The following is a 27931-nucleotide window of genomic DNA, read 5'->3' as shown; positions in this document are numbered from 1 at the left end:
TAAATGACTCCTTAAAGCGCTTTAGTAGGCGAAAACAAGTCAGCATTTTCCCATTCATACAGAAGCAGGGGCTGACATACAAGGCGCCACCTGTGACCTGCTCAACGAAGCTCACATGTACACACATTCACACATCTTTGGGAGCAAGGGATTGAGTATCTTGCCAAAGGATACATCGACAGGGGTATGGAACCCACAACCTTCCGATTGAAAGACACCTCACAGCCACAGAAGTACATTTCATATGGTTTATACTCTGCCACCCAAAAACTGTATGTACAGCATGTTGAAGTGACACACACCTGCTACAGTCATCCACTTACTCATCCTTATTCATCATCAGTCTAATATTCAAAAAGGAAGCATTGAATTCTGAAAAGTATAAATCTGATTGAACAGCAGCAGTAAAAACGCACACACACACACACACACACACACACACACACACACACACACACACACACACACAGAGACACACAGAGACACACACAGACACACACACACACACAGAAGGCATAAAGGGTCATTTATTGTGTTGTTACAGAAAAAAAACACTTGTCTCATTTCAACATGTTTACTTGGAATCAACAAAAGTGAGACTAGCCAATTAAACATGATTTTATATAATTCATATTCATTTCACCATCATTGAAATGCAGCTGTGACCCCAGCCCTGGGTGTATTTTGTTTCACACGTTCAGTGTGTTGTAACAGACGTCTGGATGAGTGAGTTTATGTTGTTGTGAAGAGCCTGAGGGGAAACAGTGCACAGCCGCAGAGCGAACTGTCATCGATTTGTTTTCAAAACCTTTCCAGTTTTGTTTCTATGTAAATACGTGGGAGAATGTCACTCAGGCACACGGATACAGGCTTTCAGTGAACGTGTGTGATGGCCATCTTCTGTTGTACATTTTAAGAAATTAAAATGTTAGATTTACTTTCTGGATTCTCAGGTAATTGTGGTTCATTTTCTAGATTATGTTCAAAAAGTTAATCTTGCTTTTGTTCAAAATGTTTATTAATTTAAAAGTACATCCTAAATGGCAATACTGTATGTAATTATGGTCATGCCAATAAAGCTATTTGAATTGAATTGAATTAAAGATTAAACTCATTTTAAGTGTTTTTAATTTCACCCAAATCTAGTTGATTTGACAAGGATTCGCAAAACTGACATGTAAGGATTCAGTGTTATTGTGTTTCACATGAATCTATTACATAAAAAAAAACATTTTTGAGATTTGTTTGTATTTAAAAGTCAGAAGACACATCAAAGCAATCAAATGTTTGAACATTGGAATTTAAAAGAAAACTTGTTAAAACATGAAAGTTGTGTTTCAAATACGGGGATTTGATTAAAAGCTTCAAAAACGCATGCAAAATTAAATCAGATAAATAAAATGACTCTGATTATTTTAAGTATTTTCCCAAGTCCAAGTCAAATCCTATTAAACCAATTCATGATTTGGACTTTCTAGCTTATTAGTAGAGTTAAGTCGATTAATCAATTAGATGATTGATAGAAAATGTAACAAAAACAAGCAAAGCCCACCTTTGTAGTTTTAAGAATCTGCTGGTTTTACACATCGTATATCTGAATATCTTTAGGATCTTTGGACTGTTGTTCAGACAAAGACAGACATTTGAAATCTTCACTTTGGGCTTTTTAGAAATATGAATTTGATAAACCAAAGACAAATGTTCCACTGAGAATCTAATCTAAGGTGTACCACAGAATAATAAGCAGATTATGTGTTAATGATTGTGTTATAAAACAAGATTCACTCCTTTTTCTGAGTTTAAAATACGTTGTGGGTTTTACAAGTACTCCGTCGTTCCTTGAAAAAAAGGGAAGATGATCAGAAATAACTTTAACTTCTGGTTTCTGAGTAACTCGGGTGACACAGCTGTGAAACGCAGTGAAAACACATAAAGCCTTTATTAGTGCATTGTTAAATTAAGTTAGTTTTACCATTACATACATGCGCAGCTTGGAAATAAGAGTAGTATTTTTTACAAAAAGAAAAGGGAGGCGAATATACAGTTTAAAGCTTCAAGAGAGTCCCGTCAGACCATCGGCTTCTTATCCATTTTGATGGTCTCGTAGGTGTCGGTGCTCTGAGAGGTCAAACCCTGCAGGACACACACGGAAATATAGTTAAAAGGTACCTTGTGTTATAAGTAACATGTCTACAAAACAAGGATGTGAGCATTTCCTGCACAAAGTGAGATTGTTCTTTTCTGACAGCAAGGTATGGTGAATAAAAATAGGTTTTCTTTACCATGCACTTGTGCCTTAAGCGTTCACGTTTCCATCATGTGCAGTTTTTAATGTCTTTTTAAGCATTAGAATTAGAGGTCTCACCTCATAAATGCCTCCCTCCACGGGCTTCTTCTTCTGTGGGACGAAAACAGTTCAAAGGAGTTATAAAATGGGCTTCAGCGACACTCGTTTCTTAATGAACACATACATCCTCCTTTTAGACATTTTGGGGTATGTTACTTTATGATTTTAAGCCTCGAGGGTCAAGATCTTAATGTGTTTGTGCATACCAATTAACAGGAAGTAGGAGGTGACACGTGTGTTTGTGTGAAGAAACTGCTGGGAACTGTGAGTGTGTATAAATAACGTAGGTTGGTGGTCAGCTCAAGCTTACAGGAAATGATAGTCTGATGTTCGCTTTAAAGCAGAACTTCAGCTTTTGAGGGTTGAATACCAACGCATTTAAAAAAACAAACGTTTTGTTTAGTTGTATATATATATATTCAAAAATATACAACACTTACCGCAGGGGGATCAGCAGGAGTCCACTGTTAAAAAGTACATCAGAAAACACAGGATTTAGTGATTCATATAATAGTTTTAAACTCTTTAGACTCAATGTTTGAGATGTAATTCATGAAAGTGATGAAATATTCAAGACAACGTGAAGAGTTATGTAAAAGGAGATAGAGATATTTTATAGAGATACAAAATGAAATAAAATAAATACAATGAAGGTAACAAAAAGAATACATACTAATTAATAATAATAGTAAATAGTAATTTATTTCAAATAGGGCTTTTGAGGTTATTAAAATTCACTTTAAAAACACAATTTCACACAACAAATATGCAATGAAGTAGATCAAATACATACAAACGTATAAAACAGAGAGCATTATGAACCGGCGGTGTAATTACGGAAGTTAGTTTCATTAAAGACAGAATCATCGATATCTTTATACGTTTGTAGAACATTTTCATGACTTTTTCTACTCAAAATGGAGAGAATTTGTGATCAAAACTCTTAAAATGTTGTTAATAATCGTACTTTTTACAAGAGTTCAGGAGAACGTCTGGACAAAAATAAGGAACATAGAGCACTTTCATCATGCTGGTGTGTGTGTGTGTGTGTGTGTGTGTGTGTGTGTGTTGTTCCTGTTTGTCTTACCCTCATTCTGCAGTATAGGACGGTGAGGATGATGCCATAAAGGATGAGAATCCCGTCCAGAATGTAACACACGTTCATGTCTCCGAGAGCCACTGCACACAGAAAACACACCGTCTACATCAAACACCATCATCTCCTCCATCATGCCGTTTCATAAACTCACTGTTTAACTAAGACTTTTTAAAGCTAACGGTATATTTAAAATCTCTCCATGGTGTTTACTCATCCTCACAAGTCCAGGTAGGGTTGATCAACAAAGAGACAGCGATGGATAGCACTTACGGTTTCAGTTGCAGATAAAAGGAGAGATCCGTTTCCTTGTTTTCTTGTCGGCTGTCAGTGAGATCTCTTCACAAACTTCTCTGAAGTGAGCTCTGTGAGCAGCAGCCAACAGGAAGTCCGGGGCTAGCTGTCCGTTTTTTCTTTTTAAAGCTGTGAAACCACACGCCTACCACATTGCAATCCTCTCATCACGAAGTTCCTCTAAAACTCCTGTGAACACGCTGCTTATCTACAGTTTAATATTGCTCAATGCAGTAACATAGTGCTTTGAATACGATCAGAGAATAGATATATGACTAAAAGATATGAGACACATTCGAACAGATGCAACCAATATCCAAGTGAAGGTCATTTAGATAGAAATCTTCTATAAAGTATTTTGTAAAAGAGAACTTCTCGAACCTCCTACGCTTCAAAATAAGTGACAAGAAAACAAGACATAAGGAATAAAATGGTTTAATAGTGGAAAAAGGCCTATGACACTATACAAGCTACAGTTACCAAAAGAGAAAGAAAATACAAGACAAAATCTACAAAATTTGTACAAGCCACTTGTTTTTCAAAAGTAAAAACATCGGGGAAATTGCATCGTCATAACTTAGGCACCATCAAAATGATAGAAAAGTATTACAAAAAAGTATTGGGAGCCTGAAACAACTCAAGCATGCATGTTTTTTTTTATAGAATGTGATCACTTGGGTGAAATGTCAGCGGTGTGTTTGTTGTTAGGAATTTAAAGGGCTTTTTAAACCACATTTTCTCTTGAAAAGCAAACCGTCTGTCATGTTTTGGCTCAACAAACTGTAGGTAGATGCAACGGATCGCCGCACGTCTCAACATCAGGAGTGTTTTAGGTCCTAGAGGAGGGAGAGTAAGGCCGTGGGATGGAGCAGCTCGGTGTGTGTGTGTGTGTGTGTGTGTGACACTGCAGAGGAGCTGCACAGAAGAGTTACAATCACACGTCTGATTTGGGATATTTGTGAAAATGCAGGATAAAAAAAAAACCAGGAAGCAGCTGAGTTGAACTACAGCTGTGTGCTCAAGACTGAGTTCACATGTGTGGATTGTGACAAAGACTGGAATAAACCAAGACCTCATTTAAACCTGTTGACACGTCACCTGAATCTGCAGAAAGACAGACTCACAGGCCTTTGCATTTACGTACACTTATCATAAGTTTTAGCTCTTGCCGTCTCAATGTTGTGTTGTGATTGGATATAAATATGTAATTGGACAGGCAGAGCTCAGGGACTTATGACAAAAATTGTGTTTTCAAAAGTCAAAAGGATAAATGGGTTTTAAAAGCTTTTAAAAACTGCTCATGACTTAAAGAAGGCGGCCAGATGTATTTGATCAAGTCACAATCTTGAGAGAAACCCTTCTATTAAATAGATTTTTGCTTTTTTAGACTCAATGTTTTCTGTTATGATTTGGTTTTCTGGTGACTTTCCAAATGTCTCTGACAAGCTGTTCAGTTTGTAAGTCTTTCAGCTAAAAAACTAAAAGGCCCCATTTTTATGAAACGTGTTGGAAAGGTCAATCATGGGCCTAGGAAGAACACGGTAAAGTTTAGAGCGGATCTGAATTACTTGGCTAGTAAATGAATCCTCTGAGAACATTTTATCTGTTCACCAAAACCATAAAAAGTCAGTCACGAACATCGGCACTGAAAGTTAACATACACTTCCTTATGCTGTAAATACGCATGAGGACATGTTAGTCAGAGACTTGAAATAGTACCTGGGAAATGCTTCATTTTCTCCTTATTTAGTCATGTTTGTTCCCTGTTCTTTAAGGCAAGGAATTAGCCTTTTATGTTGAAGTATAGGGTTTTTAAAATAAGGAACTTGTTACTTCCAGACAGGGTAGGAAAGACTGAAAGTGTTGAAACACACTCTTGGTTTTCTGGTCTTTTTGACATTAAGGAAAACTCTGAATAACACCAGGTTTTAATATCCTCATGAAGATAAGATATACATACAAAGACTGCTTGTTAATAACAGGCGTGAATGGGGTCTTGGTTTAGTCTTCTGTGTAAAAGGGAAGTTGGATTGCCAGTGTAGTGTTTTAAAGAGAACCTGCATATTAAGACAGTCATGTAAATACAGTTTGGAGTAGCTGAGGAATGTACTTCCATTTTTCACATAAAAAAGACGACATGTTGGCCTTCAGGCCGCGGAAAAGCCACGTGTTAATTCAAAGCACATAATGCTACATTCTGTGAGTAAAGAAAAAAGAAGTCACACCCTTTAATATAAAAACTGTCCTTGTATTCTTGAAACAGTACATGGAGAGGGAACCAGAAGGCAGTGGTACACCAGCATTCAGAGCGGTGTGTTTTTGAGAAAGAGGAAGTGACAAATGTGATGTAATCCCCCTCGTCTGGTGTTGAGTCAGCACAGTGAAGTCGTAGTCCAGTGGTTACAGCAACAGGAGAAGCCAAAAGAGGAGAAAAACCCCCTTTATAAAAAAAGTCTCTTACAGAAGGCATTCGTTTTATTCCAGGTTTGAACAATCATTGAGCAGTTTCATATCAGGAGGAGGGGTTCACTCTCTCCTTCAAGGGTTTCTGTGTCACAGACAGGAAGTGATTGGATGTGAGTGGACCCCATGTCCCGTCCCGTGGGAAAAAAGAAGCATCCATCACACCGAGGTTTCCGACTGAAGCCTCATCACAAACTTGTGGCTCTTCGGGTCGATGAATTCCTCCCCGAGCCGCAGGAAGGGGAGCGGCATCACCGTGACGACCAGGGAGAAGTCGAGGCGCCGCAGGGAGAAGATGAGACCCTGACGCAGGGCCGAGGTCACCGGCTCCTCGCTCACCAGGGTCCACTGGCGCCCCCTGCCGTTCTGCTGCTGGTACTGCACCGTGGGGCCGGGGCTCAGGTACCGCTCCAGGAAGGCCTGGAGTAAAAAGGGAGGAAGGGGGGGGGTGTAAATATCATGGAAACAAGGGAGATAGTGTTTTAATGGGAAATCATTTTAATATTTTAAGTTAGACTCATAACTTATAGTAATGATTGTAAAATATTTCCTGGACCCTCTATTATATATTTTGTATTTAACACATTTCGTTGTTTACATTAACATGTGGTAATTCAGATTGTCTATGTTGTAATTGTATAAGGTTTGTTGATCTGTAGAAACTGTAAAGCCCCCTGAGATAAATTGTGTCATATATAAAACAGGAACTAAAACATATAATAAGATGGGGAAAATATTGATATACATTAATTAAAAAAAATACCAAAATAATATTGCCTGGATAATAAAAAAAGGACCTAAATTCATTTAAGTAAATAAATACTGGAATAAAGGAGACAGCTTACCAAAATATGTAGAAATATTCGTAAAAAATGTCATAAATTTCTTCAATAATTTAACTGTGGGATAGTTGTTTTAAACCCTTTTAATAAAGTTTCTGTTGTCCAAAAAACTGAATTTATAATACTCCCAATTACAGATGTTGAATCTGAAGGAATATCACAATAAGACTTAAACACCTGGAATATATCTGTATCACAAAACATGTGAAACTGCAGAATGTTAATGTTAGATGAGGTAAGTTGAGTTTTTTCCACCACAGTGAGCCGGTGTGTACCTTGGGCGTCATGTTGTGTGTGATGCAGAACTGCAGGTGTGTGAGGATGCTCTCCATGCTGTGGAAGGCCTGCTGCCTCGTGGTCCTCAGGTACTTCTGCATCGCCCGGGCCATAGGGGCGAAGATGGCCTGCGCCGCCTCCCGAGGGTCCATCACCTCTCGGGGGTGTTTGGGGGACGAGGCCACTTCGTCTTCATGGAGACGCTTGATGTGTGTGAAGGCCTCTTCCACCGCCACCACCAACCTAGAGGGTGGAGAAAAGGGCACAAATATTGATTTTAAAGTGTGTTAAAGGTCTCCTATTATACTGTTTTTCATCAATATGGGTTCTCAGATATATACAAACATGTCTCTGAAGTTACCTTGGTTCGTGATTGGCTAATAGTTACACAAGCCAAAACATCGTTATGACATCATAAAGTGGCCAAAATCTGATCAGCTCATTTTCAGACAGGTTTTTATATAAATGGATCAGGACAGAAAGAGAGAGAATCTTTGTTCCTGAAACTTTCAGAATCTCTTTACACAGAGGGGGGGGGACATGTTGATGTATAAAAGGATTGGATTTTGCATAATAGGTGACCTTTAAGGCATCTCTTTCTTCGTTCTATTTGATGTTAAATTCTCTACTTTCAGACCACAGCAGTTATTTGTGAATAAGGAGTATCTCTCTGACCTGGCCTTGCGTTTGCGAACCCTGCGGTCCATCTCGGCCTCCTCGTAGTAGAACTCGTTGTGGGAGTTGTCTCTCCTCCGGGCAGCGGCTGCTATCATGGCCCGGGACTGACCTGAAGAGTTATTGGTGGAGCTTTCTGAAAGACAACACATTAAAAGAGGGAGGGTTAGGTGAATGCATCTCAGGTATTTAGCTGGAGTGCAAATGAAGTGAGTAAACACAGTCAGGTAGTTAAAAAAATGGTCACAAAATCACCATGAGCTGCTTTTAGGTTTAACCTCAGTATATGTCATCCAGTGTTTCATCTGCTTCTACTCAAGTACTGCACTTCAGTAAACCTTTGAAGTACTTTTTGATATTTTCTACTTCTTTATATCTCAAACGGAAGTGCTGTACTTTTAGCCTACTACTTTTAGTTGATCTATGTGTAGATGAAAATATCAAAAAGCTATAATGAGTATATGAAATACAATCAATTGTTTTACAGTCAATTAAACCACCCAACAGTAAAAACAAATAAAATACAAATGAGCTTGATTCCAGTAAGCTCCCATATAAAAAATGCATGATACATGTGACTGCATCAATAATAACATTATAATATTATATTATAACGATGTAGCAACCAAGAGCCCATTTGGATGAATCGTGATGACTTTTACACTCTAAGGATATTATCAAAGCTTATACTTTCAGTGTTTTTTGTTGTTGTCCAAATCCTTCTTCCTTATCATGCTGCTAACCAACGGATGACAATGACATGGCGTCTAAAGTCAGAGTTGTGTGTGAGTAAACAGAGTCAGAGGAGAGGCTGTATTTACCGTCCAGAGAGTAAACCTTGAAGCCGGTCATCTTCTTGGACAGGATGGATCTGGGCAGGTTGAGCAGCGCGGGGTTAAAGACGGAGAAGTCGCTGTAATAACGGTCCAACACCCAGACCGCAGCCCGCTGGATACTAAGCACAGCACAACACACACACGTCAAACGTCAGTGTCAGAGTCAGTACAGGATCATAACTGGACACATACATGACAATAATAAACAAGTCAAAAGCACAACACTTTTCAAATTAGGTTTTTTTTCTAAGCAGAGATCCAATGTAGCCCCAGCAGCTAATTTAAGCTATTTGCACAAAGAAAGGCCATAAGGTGTACTGTAGGTGAATACTCAAAAAAGCTGATAAGTGGACCTCAGAGCAGAAAATATTGTGTTACACACGAATGCCTCCTGTCTCTACATCAAACAAAAACTCATGGCATAACAATTTTAAAGATGCTGTAATGAATTTAAGAAGTGCAAACTCAAGAGCGTTAACCAACATGAGGCTATTTTGCTGTGAAAGCGTGTTTTCAATTCAAATTCAATACGGTTTTATTGTCATATGCACAAAGGCTACAGTGTAGAAATGGCAAGGAAAATCGTATGACCAACAATGCAACATACATAATAGAATAAGAAAATAAAAATACAAAATAGCGCAAGAAGTCTATATACACTTAAATAGACTATGATATATACAAGAACAGAATGTAAAATAAAATATTGTACAGTGAGATGAAATGAAATGTTTGTACATAATTATGCATTATTGGTGGTCAGTGGTTGCATGTTTGGTTCTGTCAAAGCTACTATTTCACCTTTGCAACTTATATATATCAATATTCCAATTACTTGTATATAGACTATTTCTATTATATTCAATTTTATTTACTTGCACTATTTTATCTGTTTTATTGTGTTGCACTGTTGGAGGAGCCTGTGACCTAAGATTTTCATTGTCATAACTACACTGTAGCTATGCACACATGACATCTTTGTTGATAAGCAAAATGTTTACCAACTCTTGCAGACATTATGATATGTTTTCTACATTGTCTCACAGACCTGAGGTGTCCCACGTTGTAGAACTTGCTGGCTCCATCAGTACTTCGCACCACTTTGAGGCAGAAGGCGGGCTGCAGGTGTCGGACCTCCAGCAGTACCAGAGCCAGGTACTGAATGAAGAGCAGAGCGTCCACCAGCGAGGCGGCGTACTCCACGATCCCCCGGTAGTCCCTCTCCCTCGGCTCCAGCACCCGCACGCCGTAGAACAACCAATAGGACGCCACGAACAGGAACACCAGCACCATGAGCAGGCAGCGGAAGACGAAGAAGCGCGGGAGCGTGGCGCGAGGCGGGCGGAGGAACAGCGCCCAGGAGGAGATGAGCAGCACCAGCAGCTTGAAGGCCAGGGAGACGTAGAGGCCCTCGCAGGGCGTCCCGCAGGGCTCCAGGGCCTCGCGCCACAACACCTGCGGCAGGATGAGGAAGGCGAGTGGGGTGAGGAGCGCGAAGAAGCTCAGGACGCCCCCCAGAACCGGGCCCACGAAGCGCTTACACTCCAGCGGGGTCGACTCCTCCAGATCTTTGGTGATGCGCGTCAGGTCCTCGTTGGAGATGCTGTGCTCCGAGGTGCCCGTGACGACCGTGGTGGTCTCGCCCCAGTTATCGTCCTGTCAGACACAGAGAAAATATAAGGTTCCTCCATCTAAGGTTTTTATCATTTTTGTCATTTGGATTGTCTATGGTTTAGTTTTATCGTTGTTTATCTTGGAAACGCCCACTGCAATTTAAGTAATTTTTACTTTATTACTTGCCCAACTTCTTTGTTTGTTTTTCACACCAAGTAAATCGGCCTTGGGTCCCTTGAAAGGCGCTATAATAAATGTAATCTATTATTATTATTATTAATAGAAGAGAGTTTTCTGTTGCTCTCCCTGAAGTTTCTTCCATTTGTTCCCTTGTTGATTTTTTTTTTAGCGCTGTGAGGGTTTAAGAACAGAGGGTATGGTATGCTTCACATTCTGTAAAACCCCAAATGTGAAATGTGTTATATTATGCAATTCAAATGACTTTGAATTCATTAAAAGGGCACATTTTCCTCTATAAAACCTGAAAAATCCCTTCAAATACTATATGAAGAAAACACGGCTCATCTGAGCTTTTCTGCAGTTTTTTTAACGAAATATGATTTGTCTTTTTGACCAGATAATAGAAATTAAAAAACGATTTGTTTAAGTAATTAATCAAACATTTAGTGAGAATCGATTCACATAAAATTGCTCTAAAATGGATAATCATGTTTAAAAGTGACTGACCCTCTCATCTCCGCGGGTGGATTCTGCGTCCAGCAGCGGCTCTCCAGGAGTCTGGATGGTGACCGACTTGTCTGCACGACTGCTGCCGTCTCGACTCTTTGAGCGGTGACGATCCCTCCGATCCCTGGAGGACAAACACACAACACTTAGTTACTCAAGGTTTACTGCTTTCTCTTTGATGTTCCATGTCCACATCCAGCACAAGGCTCTAAGTTCTGTTCTTAGGATTCCCAAAAGTAATTGGGTCCTATTCCTTAACATTGTAGCCTGATTTTTGTTTCAGATTATACATTTTCCAACGAGTTAAGAAAAACAGCCTTCTTTCTGTTTTGAGGCATTTTTCACCATTCCCAATATATTTTTAAGTTGTTGATTTCGCTTAAGAAATAGCAGAAATATCGCAAACTATGAACTAACCCACTTAACCTTAACAAGGTTTATCTGAAAAGATTAAAAAAATTGAGTAAAACATTTTGGAAAAGTGTTATAATGTAATATAAGACAAAAGATTTGTTGAAGTGCTCCAATCAAAAAAATATTCATAAAATAATAGGTTAAAAAAAGATTATAGTTTAATAACGGCTTCAGAAAGTTGTATTATTTGTGTGGCTTCAGGTATGTTATGGTGCCCCCCTGGATGTTTACTTTACTATCCCAAATCAGGCACAAAAAGTACCAACACTTGGAACACTTGAAGCCTATGCACACTGAAACCCTTGCAAATGTTATATATTAAAGTCACCTAAATGGCAGCAAACATGCAGTATATACTGAAAGAACTTAACGTGGCTGTTAATAAAAAAACAAGGAGAGAAAGATGTCGTGATGTCGTGACTCTCCTGTGTGACCTGTGTTAACCCACCTGTGCTTGCGGGAGGTCCTGGAGTGCGAGGACTTGTACGAGTATCCCGAGTACTGCGACTCGTTGTCCATGTCTCTGGTCGGCGCTGAGTGGACTTTGCGAACCCCGACTCCTCCTCCTCCCCCCGGGACGCGGTACTCTCCGACTCCTCCCAGCTGGGCCTTACGCTCAGAGATGGACTTGGTGGAGAGAGCCAGAGGAAGCTTGAGCAGGTCAACCTTACTCCTGAGGGAATCTATCTTGGAGGTCGACGAGGGGGGAGCAGGAGAAGGGAGGCGGGGCGGAGGGGGAGGCTAGAGAGAGGAGAGGGGGGAGAGAGGACGGTGGGCGGGAGAGACGCTGCAGGAGAGCTGAGGTGGATGGGACCTGAAAGAGACAGGGAAAGAAAATGTGATGGTTAAACCTTAATCTCAGGTCTTCTAGGGTTAGGGTTTAGACTGGTCTGCTTTCTGTCCACAGAGTCAGAACTAAACATGGCGAAGCAGCGTTCAGTTATTATGCTCCAAATATCTGGAGCAAACTACCAGAAACATGCAGGTACGTTTATTTATATAGCACATTTTCAGACGCAGAGGCAATTCAAAGTGCTTACATCATAATTAATACTTAAAGGTGGGGTATGTAATTTTGGAGAAACCAGCTCGAGTGCGCTAGAATTTGAAAATACACAACCGGAAAAAATCTGCCTCTTCCTTACAGAGCCCCTCCTCCAACACACACGAACGCGCACATGACCAATGAGGGCACGAGATAAGTTTGTGCACAGATGGAAGGCTGACAGGCAGGTAGGCCATCCAGTTATTTTAGCCAGGCCGGCTCAGATGATTGGTCGTGCTTTTTACAGCGCCACGGCTTCCACAGATGACATTTTTTTAATGTATTTATTGTCAAAGCATTTCATATATTCATTGCCATCAGGATGTTAAGAGCATTCCATGGAATATAACAAAAAGTGTTTCTGAAATAATTTACATACCCCACCTTTAATACTAAGACAACAGAAAGGAACACAATAAATAAACATAATGGAATTACAGATTCATAAAAACCATGCATAAAAGAGATACAGAATAGTTTAACAACAACATTGTAAATACAGTAGGTGCTAAAACAAGTTAAAAGGCTTCTGGGTAAGCAGTGTTTTTAGCCTCGACTTAAAAGAACTCAGCGTTGGTGAAGACCTCAAGAACTCGTTAAGTTACTAAGGTCCGCTGCAACTCTTACTACTTATAAATCCAGGCTGAAGACTTTTCTTTTTGCCGCTACTTTTAAATGTAACTATTCATATCTTACACTGCACTGTAACTTTTATTCATGTTTATTTTATTATCTTTGCTTTTTAATGACAGTTTTAAAATGCCATTTTCTTAATGTATTTCATTTTTGCAAAGCACTTTGAATTGCCTTGTGTTGAAAGGTGCTATATAAACGAACTTGCCTTGCCTTGCATAATATCTTTATATATTATATTTTGTTCAGACTGCATCTTCAATACAGTTCATTTTCTTCATAAACAGGTAAAAACACAACTACAATCATTAGATATATTGGAGATATGTGAGATCAGGGTATATGCAGGAATCCTGAAGTAATACCTTTTAAGACCTTTTTTAAGACCCTTTCCATACATTTTAAGACCTCATCACCACTTCGAGTTTTAACCGGTCACATTGGCGACACACTTTACCTCACATTTACTATATACAGTATTGATTGTCCTTCCTCCTTATCTTCCAACCATTTGGACGCAAACTTGCATTTCCCCATAACGATGTTGTTTAACAACCGGCGTAAACGGACCTCCGCGCGCTATCAAGCAGTGAGCGTGCGATGTCCTGTTCAGATGACGTCAAATCCAACGGGATGCCATAAATAAACTACACAGAATCACACTACACACCTACGCAATGATTACATTCAGGCACACTGTAGAATACAACCTCTTTGGACCATTTATATACTTATTGAAAACAAGCTACAAAATGTAATACCTTGGAAAATGCCGTTTAATACTTTTTAATAGGCTTAATTTTCGCTAAATGGATTTATCAACTTCTAATACTTTTTAAGACCCCGCGGACACCCTGGAGATATGACACCCCGATAAGCTATCCGAAGCTTGAGAATATAGACCCAGACACTAAACAGAGAGTATTAACAATATATATTAGTAACATATCTAGAGTTTGAGAGAGTTCTTGTGTTATGCAGGCTCATTTATCAAATAGAATAATAATAAACGGCTCTTTCACACACAGCTGCTCTAGATTATAAACGGACTCATCTTGAATGGATCTGAACACACTCCACGGACATCAATTGTAGATTTTACACACAGCAGGGTTCATTTTCCAAGGCCTTCTCGACTAACTTCCTGCTTTGTTTTCCAAGAGTTATCACAGCAGAGCATCTAGACGGATACGCTTTAAACTCCCGTGGGACTTTGTAATGCTTTACCAGCTTGGTGTAATCAACAAGATAAACATCGTTGGGGAACGCTGCTTTTATATCTGGCATTCGAACAGCACAGTTAAAAATAAGTTGTATAATTAGTGTAATGGTTTGAAACGTAGCTATGAGACTTTTAAGATGTTTTTTAAGAAATAGTTTAATGTACCGATCGAGGCAGGGAGAAAGAAAAGGCATGCTCGTGAACTCTGTTTGATTTAAAATACTTGAAAGGAAATGCATTCAAGATTTGGAAAGTAAATCTGAATGTAAACATACATGTTGGTAATCTACAAGAAGACTCTTCAGGGCATCTTTAAGTGACTGATTTATGTTTAACCAAATTTTAATCAAAGTTTTAACCGAAAAACTATTATTAGTTTGTCAATTGACTGGGCTGATGCCTGCCTTTTACTAGATATCTTCCAGTCATGTCATCCACCATTGATCTGATGGACATTATTTAAAGGTCACCTATCTTTTAGGCAATAGAATAGGTCTCAGATATATAAAAATAAATAAAAAACATGTCTATGAAAATACCAAACAGATCACCCATTCTAGCCATGCCTCATATCCCTCTACTTCACTTCCTGTTTCAAAAGTGCTGATCTCATGCGGGAGATTCTACCGCCAGATTCTGCGGTGATGAAACTCCATATCATGGATTATCAAGGATTATTTCTGAAACAGTATGGAGCTCAAAGGCTTTCTCTCTTGCCGGTTATACCACAAGGTGAGTTCCTTTTTATTTCCTGCTTCTTCACACACATGCTCTCCAGTACAGGTTAGCTCTGAGTGTTAGCGGTGCTAATGTAAACACCAACCATATTACGTCCAAAACAGTCGGGCATTGTTTCTGATAGCAACGTTGCTGATAGGGCCGTGGGTGTAAAGCCAGCCTACATTTCCGATATTACGTCATATCGGACGCAAATCGGGATCAGCTCCGTTGTAGCCCCGTTTTTAGAGATTTGGGTACGGAGGAAAAGAGAGAGGGTTTTATTTTCTGACGCTGCGTGAGTTCCCGGACACACTGGGGACACATATTTATGTATAAAAGACATCAAAAAGTGCATTTTGCATGATAGGTCCCCTTTAACACTTTAAATCTTGATTTGATTGTTTTATTTAAAATCTTAAACGTATGCCCCATGTTTCCAAACACAACTAAAATATCTTGAGTCTAGGCTCCAAACTGTGAACAACTAAACTGTGAAGGAATCACCTCAGTACAGGTATGAAAATGGTCCAACTTAGGAAATCTACAAAGGAAAAAGTCCCTAAAAGATTATCAGGATAAGTGCCAGGTTTCAGGAGGGCGTGTCAGTCAAACATGCATATAATTTAGCTTAATGTGGGGTCAAATGAACGTTAAACTCAAGAGTCCAGGTATGTGTTTGATGGGTTAACAACTCCGCCTCTCACCCTGGCACACGGTGCAGGAATCACATAAACATGAGGAAGTTCAGGTATGAAAATTGCCCAATTTAGAAAAATGGCGTAGAAAAAAATTCCCACAAAGATGATCAGGATAAGTGTCAGGTTTCAGATGGGTGTGTCAGTCAAACATGCATATCATTGAGCTTAAAGTGAGGTAAGATTACCCTTAAAAACCAAGAATCCAGGTATGTGGTTGATGGCTCAACAATCACACCTGTCACTCTGGTACGAGGAGTAAAATAATCAATCAGTATGGAGTTTCATCTCTGGTCTAAAGAGGCCACATTATGCTTTTTGGGGTTGGTTATATAGTTTGTTGTGCATGTAAATGGTCTTTAACGGCTAAAATACAAAAGTTTCCTCCAGAGGAAGTTCACAACAAAATAAAAATGTGAGGAAGTTCAGGTATGCAAATTGTCCAATTTAGAAAATGGTTTAGAAAAATAATCCCTCAAAGATGATCAGGATAAGTGTCAAGTTTCAGGAGGGCGTGTCAGTCAAACATGCATATAATTTAGCTTAAAAGGGAGGTAAAATTACCCTTAAAATCCAGAGTCCAAGCATGTGGTTGATGGCTTAACAATTATACCTCTCACCCTGTAAAAACGTAAATCAGTAATGAGTGTCATCTCTGGTTTAAAGAGGCCATATTTTTGCCTTATTTGGGGTTGGTTATATAGGTTTTTGTTCATGTAAATAGCTTTTAAAGGCTAAAATCCCAAAGCTCTGAACAAAATAAAACTGTGAGGAAATCAAAAAAATATGAGGAAGTTCAGGTATGAAAATTGTCCAATTTAGAAAAATGGCTTCAGGTTTCAGGAGGGCGTGTCAGTCAAACATTTATATCATTTAGGATTAAAATGACCCTTAAAAACCACGAGTCCAGGTATATATAATTACTGTCTTAACATCACACCCCTCGCCCTACGCCTTCCACACATTAACCCCAGCTTTAGTTGACTCCTGATACCACTCAGTCTTCCGGGTCTGAGGTTAATCATCACACTGTATCTCCTCTCCTCGAGAAGTGAGCTTTAGCCACAGTTAGCTCGGACACAATGGCGGCCATATTGGATTACTGTGTTTTCACAAAACTTGTTTGCCCTCTCTCTCCCTCTCGACCGTCTCACATTCCCTCCCTCACTACCCCCGTCCCCTGGGAAACGGGGGGCCTCTCCGCTGCCATGGCGATGAAAGAGGGTGTTCAGCTGGAGGGGGATTGGAGGTTGACAGTTGCCGTGGAAACCTGACCTTACGCCGCCCTCTGCCACTCTGTCCTCCACGCTGCCCAAATAAAAAGGTGTTGGCATGACGGATGTTGGACTGTCATATGCTGGTTAGTTGATAAAGGCTGCGGGGCGTTCGCTGACTGTGGGAAAATAGAGAGGGACGTCACTGTCTCACAGGGTCCTGACTTAACTTAATGTGGGTTTTATGGTCCATCAACGCCATTGTGTTTCAAATCCACTTCCCTTCAAGCCAAATACTGTGCGACTGGGGATCTGTCTGTGGGATTTTGGGGAGTTCATCCTCCTCAGGCCCCTTATTTAGAAAAATAATCTTATATTTTGTTTTAGTACGAATACAAATCTAAATCCCCACCGGTGGTAGAGACCCCTGTTGGGCATAGGGATGGGCAATATATCAACATTATATCATTATCTTGATATAAGACCAGATATACATTTTGTAATATATCGTATTATCATAATTTCAGAATGACATTTTCTTAATTTGTCCCACAGCAGGGAAATGTACAGCGTTAAAACAGCAAAGGCACAGTGCAGTTAAAAGGCAAAAATAAGAAGAGCATACTAACATATTTAATAGAGACGCAAGCCCATCTTAATAGAATAAAATAAGAAAATTACACATCCATGCTAAGAAATAAGTAGCAGTTATAATATTGATATCTAGGGATTTGGCGACAAATATTGTGGTATTTAATAAACTTCAAGTCGTCCAGCACCAATTGGGCTCAGTGGTGATAAGTAAAGGTGGCGACAACAGGAGAAGTTATTGAAATCAAATGGCTCCCATCATCCTATCATGAATGAAGGTGGTAGCATTACTGATGTTGGATATGCTGCTTAATTGATCAAAGGCATGGGGTGTTCGCTGGCTGTGGGAAATAGAGAGATGTTTTTCTGCCATCACTCTCTTGTATCAACTTGTTTGTGTTTAAAGTCCACTTCCCTTCACTTTAAATAAGGTACAAGGAGTGAGATATCAGTGAGTTTATTCTCTTCATACTCCTTTTTTTATTTAAATTATCTTTCATTCAGACTTTGTCTTAGAAGGAATAGATGAATTAAAACCCCAAAAACCTGCTAAAGATGCAAAATCTGTCTTTTTCTTGGTTTTAAAGGCTGCCTTACAGAAAAGTGAAGTCATTTTTTTGTACGTAATCACAATACTGATGATTATTTATTTAACTGTTGACATTGAAGAGGGACTTTTGCTGCCATGACAGTCTCACAGGGTTGTGATTTAAGTTAATGTGGTTTTCTGCTCCATCAATGCCATTGTGTTCAAAATCCACTTCCCGTTAAGCCAAATTGTGTAAGACAACAAATCTGTCTGTGGGATTTCTCAGTTTGTCCTCATAAAAGTGTCTTTTCTTTCTTTCTTTACAATCTTTCATTCATATTTTGTCTAAGTAGGAAGCACCCGTCATCCAGTGCCAATAAACCCACTAATTCTTACCAGACTGGAGAAGACTTTGGATCCCTACAGCAATTAGAAAAAACCTCAACATGCCTTTTCCAAGAACCACAAAACTCAAATGAGTAACAGCCTCTTCCTGGTGTATCATGGTAAGCTTTCATCTTAGTAATGGCAGAAGAATGAGCATCTTATATACAGTCGCGCTGTGCTTTTATGAGACGTAAAGTGCAGCAAACTGCTTCAGGCTGATCACATGATTTATCTCTGCAACAGGGAGGAATCTGCCTTCTGAATGTCACGCATAGTTGCATGACATTACACAGAAAAAACCACTCTAAAGAACACCGAGAGCCAAGAGCCTGTGCTGCAGATTCACATGAAGAAGCAGATTTAAGTGGAGTAAAGTAGGAAATATTGCAGAGGGAGATTACGAGCAGATTCCCAGACAAACCACATATTTTTAGACCAAATCCAAACAGTGTTTTTATCTAATGGCTGTGGACGTTTAGCTGGAACTCGCTCTCCCAGACAGAGAAACGCTGGCCAAAATAACAATCTGAATTCATCACTTGCACCCAATGTTTACCCCACCACCTTGTACAAATAACAATTAAGCAATTACAGTAACACTGTCCATATGTCAAAGGAACAACACTGCAAGGTGAGTCATTCAAACCCGGATCACAGCAGCTGATTTACTGCTTATGCCTGTCTGATGATTATGAGTGATGACATTCTTAATTGTGTTTACATGTCAAAGACTTTCCTGTATCCTCTGTGCCAATATTTTTGGAAGTTTCACAGACACAAACATGTCACGATCTATTTCATTTGGTATCACAAACATAGACAGAGCCATCCAGAGCCTGTATGTATCCAACAGGGCTGAGAGAGCAATTAAACATACCATGAATAGAAACTCTAAATTCACACCAGTGACGAGCAAATGAGCAATATAAAACATTTTGGGCACACCAAATATTGATTGCCGAACTAAAAAGGAAACGTCTTCAAATCAAAATTTTCTTAATTTATGTTATGATATTTATTGTGTACCAAGTTTACATTTTGCTCTGTGTGTGGAGGTTTTAAGAGTATCAGCAATTTAAATGGATAATCCTCTGGAGAGCGTGAAGAACCTTTTAGGGACATTTGTTCATAACATTTTCTGTAAGCAACTGGAACATTTTGAAAAACGCTGGAACAAAAAAGTATGGTCAAGAGGGCCACCAAACCCAAAAAGATTAATCCTCCACGAACCATAAATACAGTCAATTTCAGGCACATTTTGCTAAAAAAAGTTAATACAGAAGGATGGTCAATAGTTAAGGTCAAGGAAGATGTTTGCCTTGATGGTAAAGTGAGATGAAAGGTCAGGGCGTCACTGAAAATAAAGAGTAATCCTTAGAGGAACAAATGTAGTGTCATTGTTGCCAGTCTTTGTCAACATATCTTGCTCTGCGATCTGTCCCATGAAGCAGAATTACTAAATTGTAAAAATCAAAATAAATATTTGGTAGCTTATCGTGAAAATAATGGTACATCGCACCAGTAATAATCACCCTGACATAAATCAATATTTTTGACTAGTAAATGCTTCATTATTGAAGTTAGTAAAGTATATTCTCAAATGTCTAGGCGGGAGGCGTGTGGTGCAGTGGGTTGTGTGTTGGTGTTCGGATCAGGGGGTCACAGGTTCAAACCCCACTGCAGTCAGCATGTCGTTGGGTCCCTGAGACACTTCACCCCAAATTGCTCCTGTGGGGATTGCCCACAGTATTGAGTATGTAAGTCGCTTTGGATAAAAGCGTCTAACAAGTCACATGTAATGTAATGTAATGTCTACCAGCTCATGCTGTGAAGAAACCTGGGAGTGATCGTACCTTGCTTAATACAAGTATATGCCGAGTAATTCATTATATTTCAGCTGAGCATATAGTCAATAAAGCTGTATGACTTGTTGACTGATGATTAGACAAATATTTAGTCCAAAGACACTTTACATGCTGCATTGTATTCAGGACATTTAAGGCTACAGTGGTTAATACATCTGGATCTTTTCAGGTTCAAAGACAGATTTCTCTCTCTGCATGACTGCTACATTTCTGTGTAAAAAAAGAGGCTTAACTTCTTCGTTAGGACTGAGATCAGATTTCAGCGTTGACCCTTCTGCTGTCATCATGACGTCACAGCACCTTCGACTGACCTGCCACATAACGAGACACATATGGTATGAAAAGCCTATGAGAAGTGGTGGTTAGGGTGGCCTTTTTGAGTGGAGCCAACATAAAACCACGAGTCTTTCAAAAGAGACAAAAGCTTGAATAAAGAAAAAGAAACGGGTTTGTAACTCTAGCCTCTCACCAGCTAAAAGAGCAGGATGAAATATGACCTGAAATCTATTTTACAAACTGTCACACTTACTTTTCTTTGTACATCAGTTAATGATAGGATGTAATTGTAAGTATATGATATATTTCAGTCCTTAATCTGGGCTTTCAGACTGTGGTGTATGCTGACTTGTTACTAACAAGATACATCATTAGTTGTTTTTGTGATGAAACCATTTTATCCTTATTTAAACATGAAGATATGTTCATCAATCATGTTAGTACTACTCAGCATACATAGTAAATGTCTTCAGTAACTCTGCAGGAGTTTTGTGAAGTCGGAGAAAAAAAACACTTTATGAAAACATTTCTAACAAAAAGAGTTTATTACAAATTGGAGGCCTGGCGTTTTAAGGTGTTTACCAGGAAGGGAGGTTTCTCATGAAAGATGCCATTTGGTTGCATTATGGGAAATGTATGATCCAGTGTTTTTGGAGCTTGAGCCCTCTACATCCATCCCTGTAACGGACCGTCCACACAGCAGCGTTAAAAAAATCTTGGAGGTGGGCGTATCTGAAGCTTGGGGATTTTTTGCGAGCAAGGCACCAACAACCAATCACATGAATCTCCCGCCCCCGACATACGAAGCAAAAAAGCCCGAAGTAAACTGGATATAAACTCCCCAAACAGGCGAAAACCTACCACTGTCTCTGCCACCTCCCTCCATGCCTGGCTCCTCCGGTTTATATCCCGGTAGGTAAATAGGGACTGGTCATAAAGCACCGGGTGATTCCCTACCGCTAATTTCTCCTCCATTTTTTGGAATATGAGGAAATGACCTGCGGTATGTCTCTCCCAGCATACACGCCGTTTGATTGGCTAGAGCTTGAACTGTCAGATTTGCGTACACAGGATTTGATTGGCTGACGCTTCCACCTCAGCCTCAAAAGTTGAACATTGCTCAACTTTGAATCCTGAAAATCCTGAAAATCTCCGCTCGCCTGCCCACAATGCAGTTCGGCGAAAAGTGAGGGAAAGTGACGTCACCCCATTCAAAGTGAATGGGCAGAAGCGTTTCAAGATTTTTTTAACGCTGCTGTGTGGACGGTCCGTTAGTCTTAAAATAAATATTATCACTGGACAAGTAGTTTGATACATGTATTCCTCATCTCGCCATGTTTCTACAGTAAATATGTTGCTGGAACTAGCAGCAGATTAGCTTAGCTTAGCACAAAGCCTGGACACAAGGGGAAACCACTGTTTAAAAATAGCTAAATCCATCTATTAGCACCTGTAAAGCTACAATTTTTATTCGACAAAAACATATGTTGTTTCATCTGTATAGCTGGTGCTAAAGCTTCAATTTGCTGCTTTAAATGGGGATAGTAGAAACAGTCCAGCACATTACCCCACATTAACTAGCTAAATGTTTTATATCACAAACGATTGTGATATAACATAAGTGAGTTTTTAAGGTGCTGCTGATATGATTTTGTTACCTTCTGACAGAGCCGGGCTAGCTGCTTCCATCTGTTTCCAGTCTTTATGCTAAGCTAACTGGCTGGAGCTTCATATTTATCGATACTGAGTGTCATAATTCTAGCAATTTAATACATTTAGCCAGCCCTGTAGCCTAACATGTCATTTACATGATAAAACATAACCACTGAATGCCTTTAGCTTGTATATTATGGCACTTCACATGCCGTTTCGTCAGTAGTATCCGAAACTCTGACACTTGAGCTGCGCTAGGGTAATCTACTCTTCAACGACTTCAACTTGAACTGCAGTTTGAGGCGAGTCTGTCTCTCTGACAGACTGTTAGTGGGAATATGATGGAGCACTTGATCTTCAGGGGTGTGGTCCAGTGTTTGGGTGGATAAGGTTTCCTATTCATCCCAGTGTCCTATGTCCTACTTAATGAGCTTCCCCGGAACTCTTCTAATCCACTGAAGTCAGCTGCATTAACGTTAAATAAACAAGCAACAGACTTTTCTGTGAAAACATAACCTAACATTGTTAATAATTAGCTAGGTTCCTTTTTACTGATATTGCCTCAGTTTCTGCTCCTGGAAAGCCATTGTTCAACAAACAGCAGTGTCCTTCTTTAGGTTATTTCAGGGTTTCTTTTGACACACAACTCATTCATTTCTCACAACCCTGCCTCAAAGTCTGATTTCTAAAAAAAGAAAATGACCCTTGTTCACTCTGGGCTTGTTTAAGAGGTGCCAACAACAGGCGGTTCAGTAATCTGTGGAGGTGTGTGGTCTGAGATTAAACAGTAATGATGCTGGGTTTCATGCCTACATGTGCCAAGGTTAGATATTTCTCTTTGCTCGGGCCAAAGGGATTATAAAGCCATTTAATATCCATCGTTAACTGATAGCAAAGATAGCTGTTTCCTGTGAGCCCACTACTTTTCTTCTAGGAAAGACGGTATAGCCAGTGTTTACATGAGGTTGTGAGTCCAAAGTCTAAGACATGTTTTACTAGCCACCCATCTGGGAAAAGTATTCTATGGAAAAAATAATTAAAAAAGGTAATCATCTTTTCAATCATATCTCTTTACACATTTTAATACTGGAGTTATTTTATTTAACCTTTTGTTTAAAAAACATCCAATTTAATCCAAAGAATAGAAGCCGACGCACGTAGCCTGTTTATAAATGGAGAATGTGGACTTTTTCCTTACATTTTATTACTTTATCCAGAATATTTCGAGTCTATTTCATTCAAACAAAGTTATTTGTCTGCTTTTAGTGCATTTTTTTAAACGAGGCATTAAGAGAAGGTTGTTTTGGTGCCTGTACAAAAACTTGCACAGACACCAGTATTAAAATATGTCAAAAAAGACCTTGCCCTTATATCTTTGCATTTAAAATGAATATTACAGCTATATCTAACTTTGTTCCGATAAAGATGTGCCTCCTGTGCATTATGTATATCCCCCCTTAGTGTTTTATATATAAACTTGCCTTGCAAAGGTGAACATTTTGATTTAAATGTTCAGTCATTAAGTCCATGCTCCCATATAAATTCCTCAAACCCACTTATAAAAGCTACGAAAATTACCCAGGAATGTAGCTGCTAACGTGAAGGTAGCGTCAAACATTTAAAAACGAGCAGATGTAGGATTTTTTTAACAGCCTCTCTTTTCCCAAAGGCAAAAAGAAATCAAGCTGTCATCGAACATTTGGAGCTACTGGAACAGAGACAGCAGCTGTCAGGGCGGAGCAGCAATCTGGGCCTTCATCTGCGAACTGACCGGCTCCATTCAACAGCCATTTGAGGCCTGATGTGCCAACTGTGAAAATAAGTGTGCACACACCCAGGGACGAGCAGGGGAAGAGGCTCATCACTGTACCACAGGCCACACACACACACACACACAGGGCTGACCACCACCCACTGCTGCCTGCGACAACGTCAGTAAAACCATGAAAAAAAACAAGACAACTGCTACTGTCAGCCTCGAGCACACATGGCCAGCAAACCAGAACAGGTGTGTGTGTGTGTGTGTGTGTGTGTGTGTGTGTGTGTGTGTGTGTGTGTGTGTGTGTGTGTGTGTGTGTGTGTGTGTGTATCTATCCGGATATGGTTGGATCAACAGGCCTGTCCTCTGCTCTGCGCTGTGATTCAAAGAGACCCCTCCACACGATCTGTCTTCATATCCAAACAAAGTATTGAGTAGACAGGAAGTGGCTGAATGAGCGCAGATCAGATGGATGTGGTTCAGATACGGGACTCTGCTCCATTAGCCTGTGTGGGGCCACATATATTTCCTCATAAATCCAGTTAGACAAACATGTTTAAGGGTAAGATTAACCAAAACCATAAACAACATTACCCCTATAACCATGTAGTTTCAGTTGTATCTCCTCTGGGTTTGAGATATCTACAGCGGCGGCTGAGGGAAATCTAATTTGCTGTTCTTAAAGTATTTTAAAATGACATTTGAAAACCTCAACAACAACAACATGGCTTTCAAATGAGCAACAATGAACACTAAAGGACCTACAGATGTAACAGACAACAGATTTAATAGGGACTGCCTTCTAAAGCTGCAAGTCATAAATAATCAATTGTGTTAATTGTTTCATCGTTAAAGTCATTTTTTATGCAAACAGTGCAATTGTTTTCAGCGTCCTCATTATGAAGATTTCCAGCTTTTCTCCATATATTATCATATTAAACTGGACATCTTTGGGTTTGGGACTGGACATTCGCCTTGGACATATTATCTGACATTTTATAAACCAATTGGTGAATAAACTCATCTAGAAAATAATAAGCAGATTATTTGATAACTAACATAATCATTAGTTGCAGCCCTACTGTTTTCCAGCCATTGAAAACAACCCACAAACTGTCACATGATTACATTTGATAATTGATTTCCATATTTGTTAGTTTCTAGATTCTCGGGATGATTTGGTTTTCTCTGAGTCTGTGTAAATTGAGTAAACATGACATTGGACGATTTCCCCTCGAGCGTTTAGATGTTTACCCGTTTAACAATGTAATACAACAAGATGTGATTACACATGAGAAGAATGCCTTATTTCTCCCTGAAGAGAAAATTCATTTCACAGCTTTAAGTATGTTCTACTCCTAAATCAGACATTGAGTAACAGCTGTCGTATTAATAATATTGGTTGTTTTCAGGATTTTATCTCAATTTCTCAAGTAAACCAATGACGCACTGAGTGAAGAGGTGGCGATTAAAGACAGAGAGGTTCTGTAATACAGCAACAAATAGTCTTTCAATTGATGATAATTGCCAACATATTTTCATAATCAATAGATTGTTCAGGATATTTAAGTTAAAATGTCATACATAGACTTTATCCAGCTTCATGAATGTGAGGATTTTAATTGTAAGTCACCTTCTACTCTGTAAGGAGTCACTATTTTTGACCTTGTATTGACTTAACGATTAAACCGAAAATAAAGGTGGGTCATGACCTACTGGACCATATTAAGATATGTATTACCTCACCATGTTTAGTGATACTTCTACATGTGTGTCAACAGAATCTCTATACTGAACTAGCTTTACTGACTGTACTGTGATATGACAGTAAAATCCCTGTTACTGTATATTTACAGTGACCATGCAATACTTCATGTATGTCCTGCTTTCCCTATGCCAGCACTGTATACCATACGTTAGTGCTTTGTATCACTGAGCAATTATAAAAGTAGTTTATTCCTCGCACAGTAAGCCCATTACTCTCATGTTTACCATAAAATAAAACACTTGCAAAGCCAGCATGTACATGAAGCCCCCACCACAGCTGGGTAAATCAGGGCCTGTTGCTACAGCAGAAACATGACTCTGTTTCACTTTGAATTCCAACATTTGATCGGCGCAAAAACGCATTAAACCATTTGGACACATCTTAGCTTCCCACCGGTGGATGTGGTAACACGGATCAAGAGGCAAGCGGCATCAATAATTCAACAACACTCCACATGCACAAAAGGCTGACTTACTGTGAGGAACCAGCAGCATTTAGGGCGAATATAAAAGAGTTGTGCGACCTACAAAATGAAAAGGGAGGGTGCTGTAGTACAGGCAGGACAATGGGAGACTCCCAGGCCCCACCGGTGGCGTCCTGATGCCAAATGATCCAGAAATGCTCCTTTTCTTCCGCCTTTGCCTCTCCAAACGGGACGCCCTCACAGTAAATGAATGAGCCACTCAGAAATTCAAAATCCCTCGGCCTACAGTAATCAAACTGGACGCGATTATCCCCCCCATGCTCATCCCCTCTCCGTGAACCCTTTCTATCCTCTGGTCATAAACATTACCCCCTTCCTCCCACGTTTGAAATCGCCCCTCAGAGCTACGTGGCCTCGGTGAGAACAACAATAGGGACGCCGAGGGTCCTTAACTTCCCTGTGGTTATAAAAAAAAAAGGCGACCATCGCGTCCTGTCGACTATTGTTTGGGGAAACCGGAGATCTCCGAGCCCTGCCCTCCGCCTGCGTAAAAGCAGCGCCCATGCACCCGTACTCCAACCACCAAGCAGCATTTTAAAAGACATTTTCAACACAAAAATACGACTTACTTAGTGTAGATTGTCCATTCAGGTATTTTCTCACTTTCCACTTTCTTTCCACTCAGCCGTAGCACCGTGCGCCCCGCCTCCGCTCACTTTGGCCCCTCCTCTGCCCCCGGGGGACAGGGCCTGTGAGACGGTGTGTTCACAAAACACTGATCATCCTCTGTGTGTGTGTGTGTGTGTGTGTGTGTGTGTGTGTGTGTGTGTGTGTGTGTGTGTGTGTGTGTGTGTGTGTGTGTGTGTGTCCACTAAGTGAGCAGTGGTCAGTATTATGTCACAAAATAAGTGGCCCATTAAAAAGAGCAACATGTAATGGAGCTGCTGATGGGAAGATCCTACCAGAACAACAATCAACATCATCATTACAAAGCTGTTAAAAAACACTATTGGTCCAGATGCATTCAAACGCTATTACATACAGGAAAATATGATATAACCAAAACAATTAGTCCTTTAACATGTTAAACTCATAAGGGTAAATTAAAAGCTTGGTTAATCATGTTGTGCCCTCACTTATTAAAGACACAACATGCATTTATTACATGCTTTATTGAATAACTCCCATTTCTTTGATGAGATTGTCATCATTGTTCTCAATGACTCAATGGTCAAATTAATAAAACCTGATTATTTATTTGTAGAATCAGGCTGTTTCTCGCTGTAAGAATAAACCAAAGAAACCAACACATATAAACCTCTTTAAAAACCCTTAATGATAAAAAAAATAAAGAAGAAATGAATGGTAATAAATGTGTTTTTAGCTTAAAATCTACGGGTTCAGGACCCCTCCAACTGACCAGTCACAGTATGATAAACGGGATAAAAAACCTACTGCAGTTCTTCTAAACAAATTATATGTTTTTCAGAATTGTTTTCAATCTGTGAACTTTCGTAAAATACTGGATTTATTTGTTGTAAGCCTCAGGGTAGTAAATGTATCTGATGCGCTGCTTACAGCTCATTGACTCCATGTTTAAGGGGTC

General features: G+C 39.7%; 2 protein-coding genes across 3 annotated transcripts; both read right to left on the bottom strand.

Moving 5' to 3' along the window:
- Positions 1-509: 509 nt before the first annotated feature.
- On the bottom strand, positions 510-3660 carry LOC117500104 (high affinity immunoglobulin epsilon receptor subunit gamma-like). Its single transcript, XM_034152804.1, has 5 exons — positions 3657-3660; positions 3435-3526; positions 2788-2811; positions 2366-2398; positions 510-2133 (listed from the first exon to the last, which is right to left on the bottom strand). Exons 1-5 carry the CDS (start codon positions 3658-3660, stop codon positions 2068-2070), a joined length of 219 nt encoding a protein of 72 aa, XP_034008695.1. The 3' UTR covers positions 510-2067.
- A 496-nt stretch (positions 3661-4156) lies between these two features.
- On the bottom strand, positions 4157-27043 carry LOC117500195 (vang-like protein 2). Of its 2 annotated transcripts, none has more exons than XM_034152961.1 (8): positions 26955-27043; positions 11993-12358; positions 11131-11254; positions 9878-10485; positions 8815-8948; positions 7994-8129; positions 7318-7561; positions 4157-6620 (listed from the first exon to the last, which is right to left on the bottom strand). In XM_034152961.1, exons 2-8 carry the CDS (start codon positions 12061-12063, stop codon positions 6360-6362), a joined length of 1578 nt encoding a protein of 525 aa, XP_034008852.1. In that variant the 5' UTR covers positions 12064-12358; positions 26955-27043; the 3' UTR covers positions 4157-6359. The 2 variants fall into 2 exon arrangements, with proteins under 2 accessions (XP_034008852.1, XP_034008853.1); XM_034152962.1 differs by lacking the exon at positions 26955-27043 and adding an exon at positions 26377-26724.
- Between the last annotated feature and the right edge of the window lie 888 nt (positions 27044-27931).

This window comes from Trematomus bernacchii, unplaced genomic scaffold (assembly GCF_902827165.1).
Source record: "Trematomus bernacchii unplaced genomic scaffold, fTreBer1.1, whole genome shotgun sequence".
Classification (NCBI taxonomy): Eukaryota; Metazoa; Chordata; class Actinopteri; order Perciformes; family Nototheniidae; genus Trematomus; species Trematomus bernacchii.
Note: the sequence above shows the minus strand (reverse complement) of the source record. Positions and strands in the feature narration are given on the sequence as shown.

What these genes read in the sequence shown, in the direction of transcription:
- LOC117500104 (XM_034152804.1), bottom strand. An exon ending in TCCTATACTGCAGAATGAGG is followed by an intron (nt 2,812 to 3,434) that starts GTAAGACAAACA and finishes ACTTTTTAACAG; the next exon opens with TGGACTCCTGCTGATCCCCC. An exon ending in CTCCTGCTGATCCCCCTGCG is followed by an intron (nt 2,399 to 2,787) that starts GTAAGTGTTGTA and finishes TTCGTCCCACAG; the next exon opens with AAGAAGAAGCCCGTGGAGGG.
- LOC117500195 (XM_034152961.1), bottom strand. Translation starts at nt 12,063, where the DNA reads ATGGACAACGAGTCGCAGTACTCGGGATACTCGTACAAGTCCTCGCAC. An exon ending in CAAGGTTTACTCTCTGGACG is followed by an intron (nt 8,130 to 8,814) that starts GTAAATACAGCC and finishes GTTGTCTTTCAG; the next exon opens with AAAGCTCCACCAATAACTCT. An exon ending in GTTCGCAAACGCAAGGCCAG is followed by an intron (nt 7,562 to 7,993) that starts GTCAGAGAGATA and finishes TCCACCCTCTAG; the next exon opens with GTTGGTGGTGGCGGTGGAAG.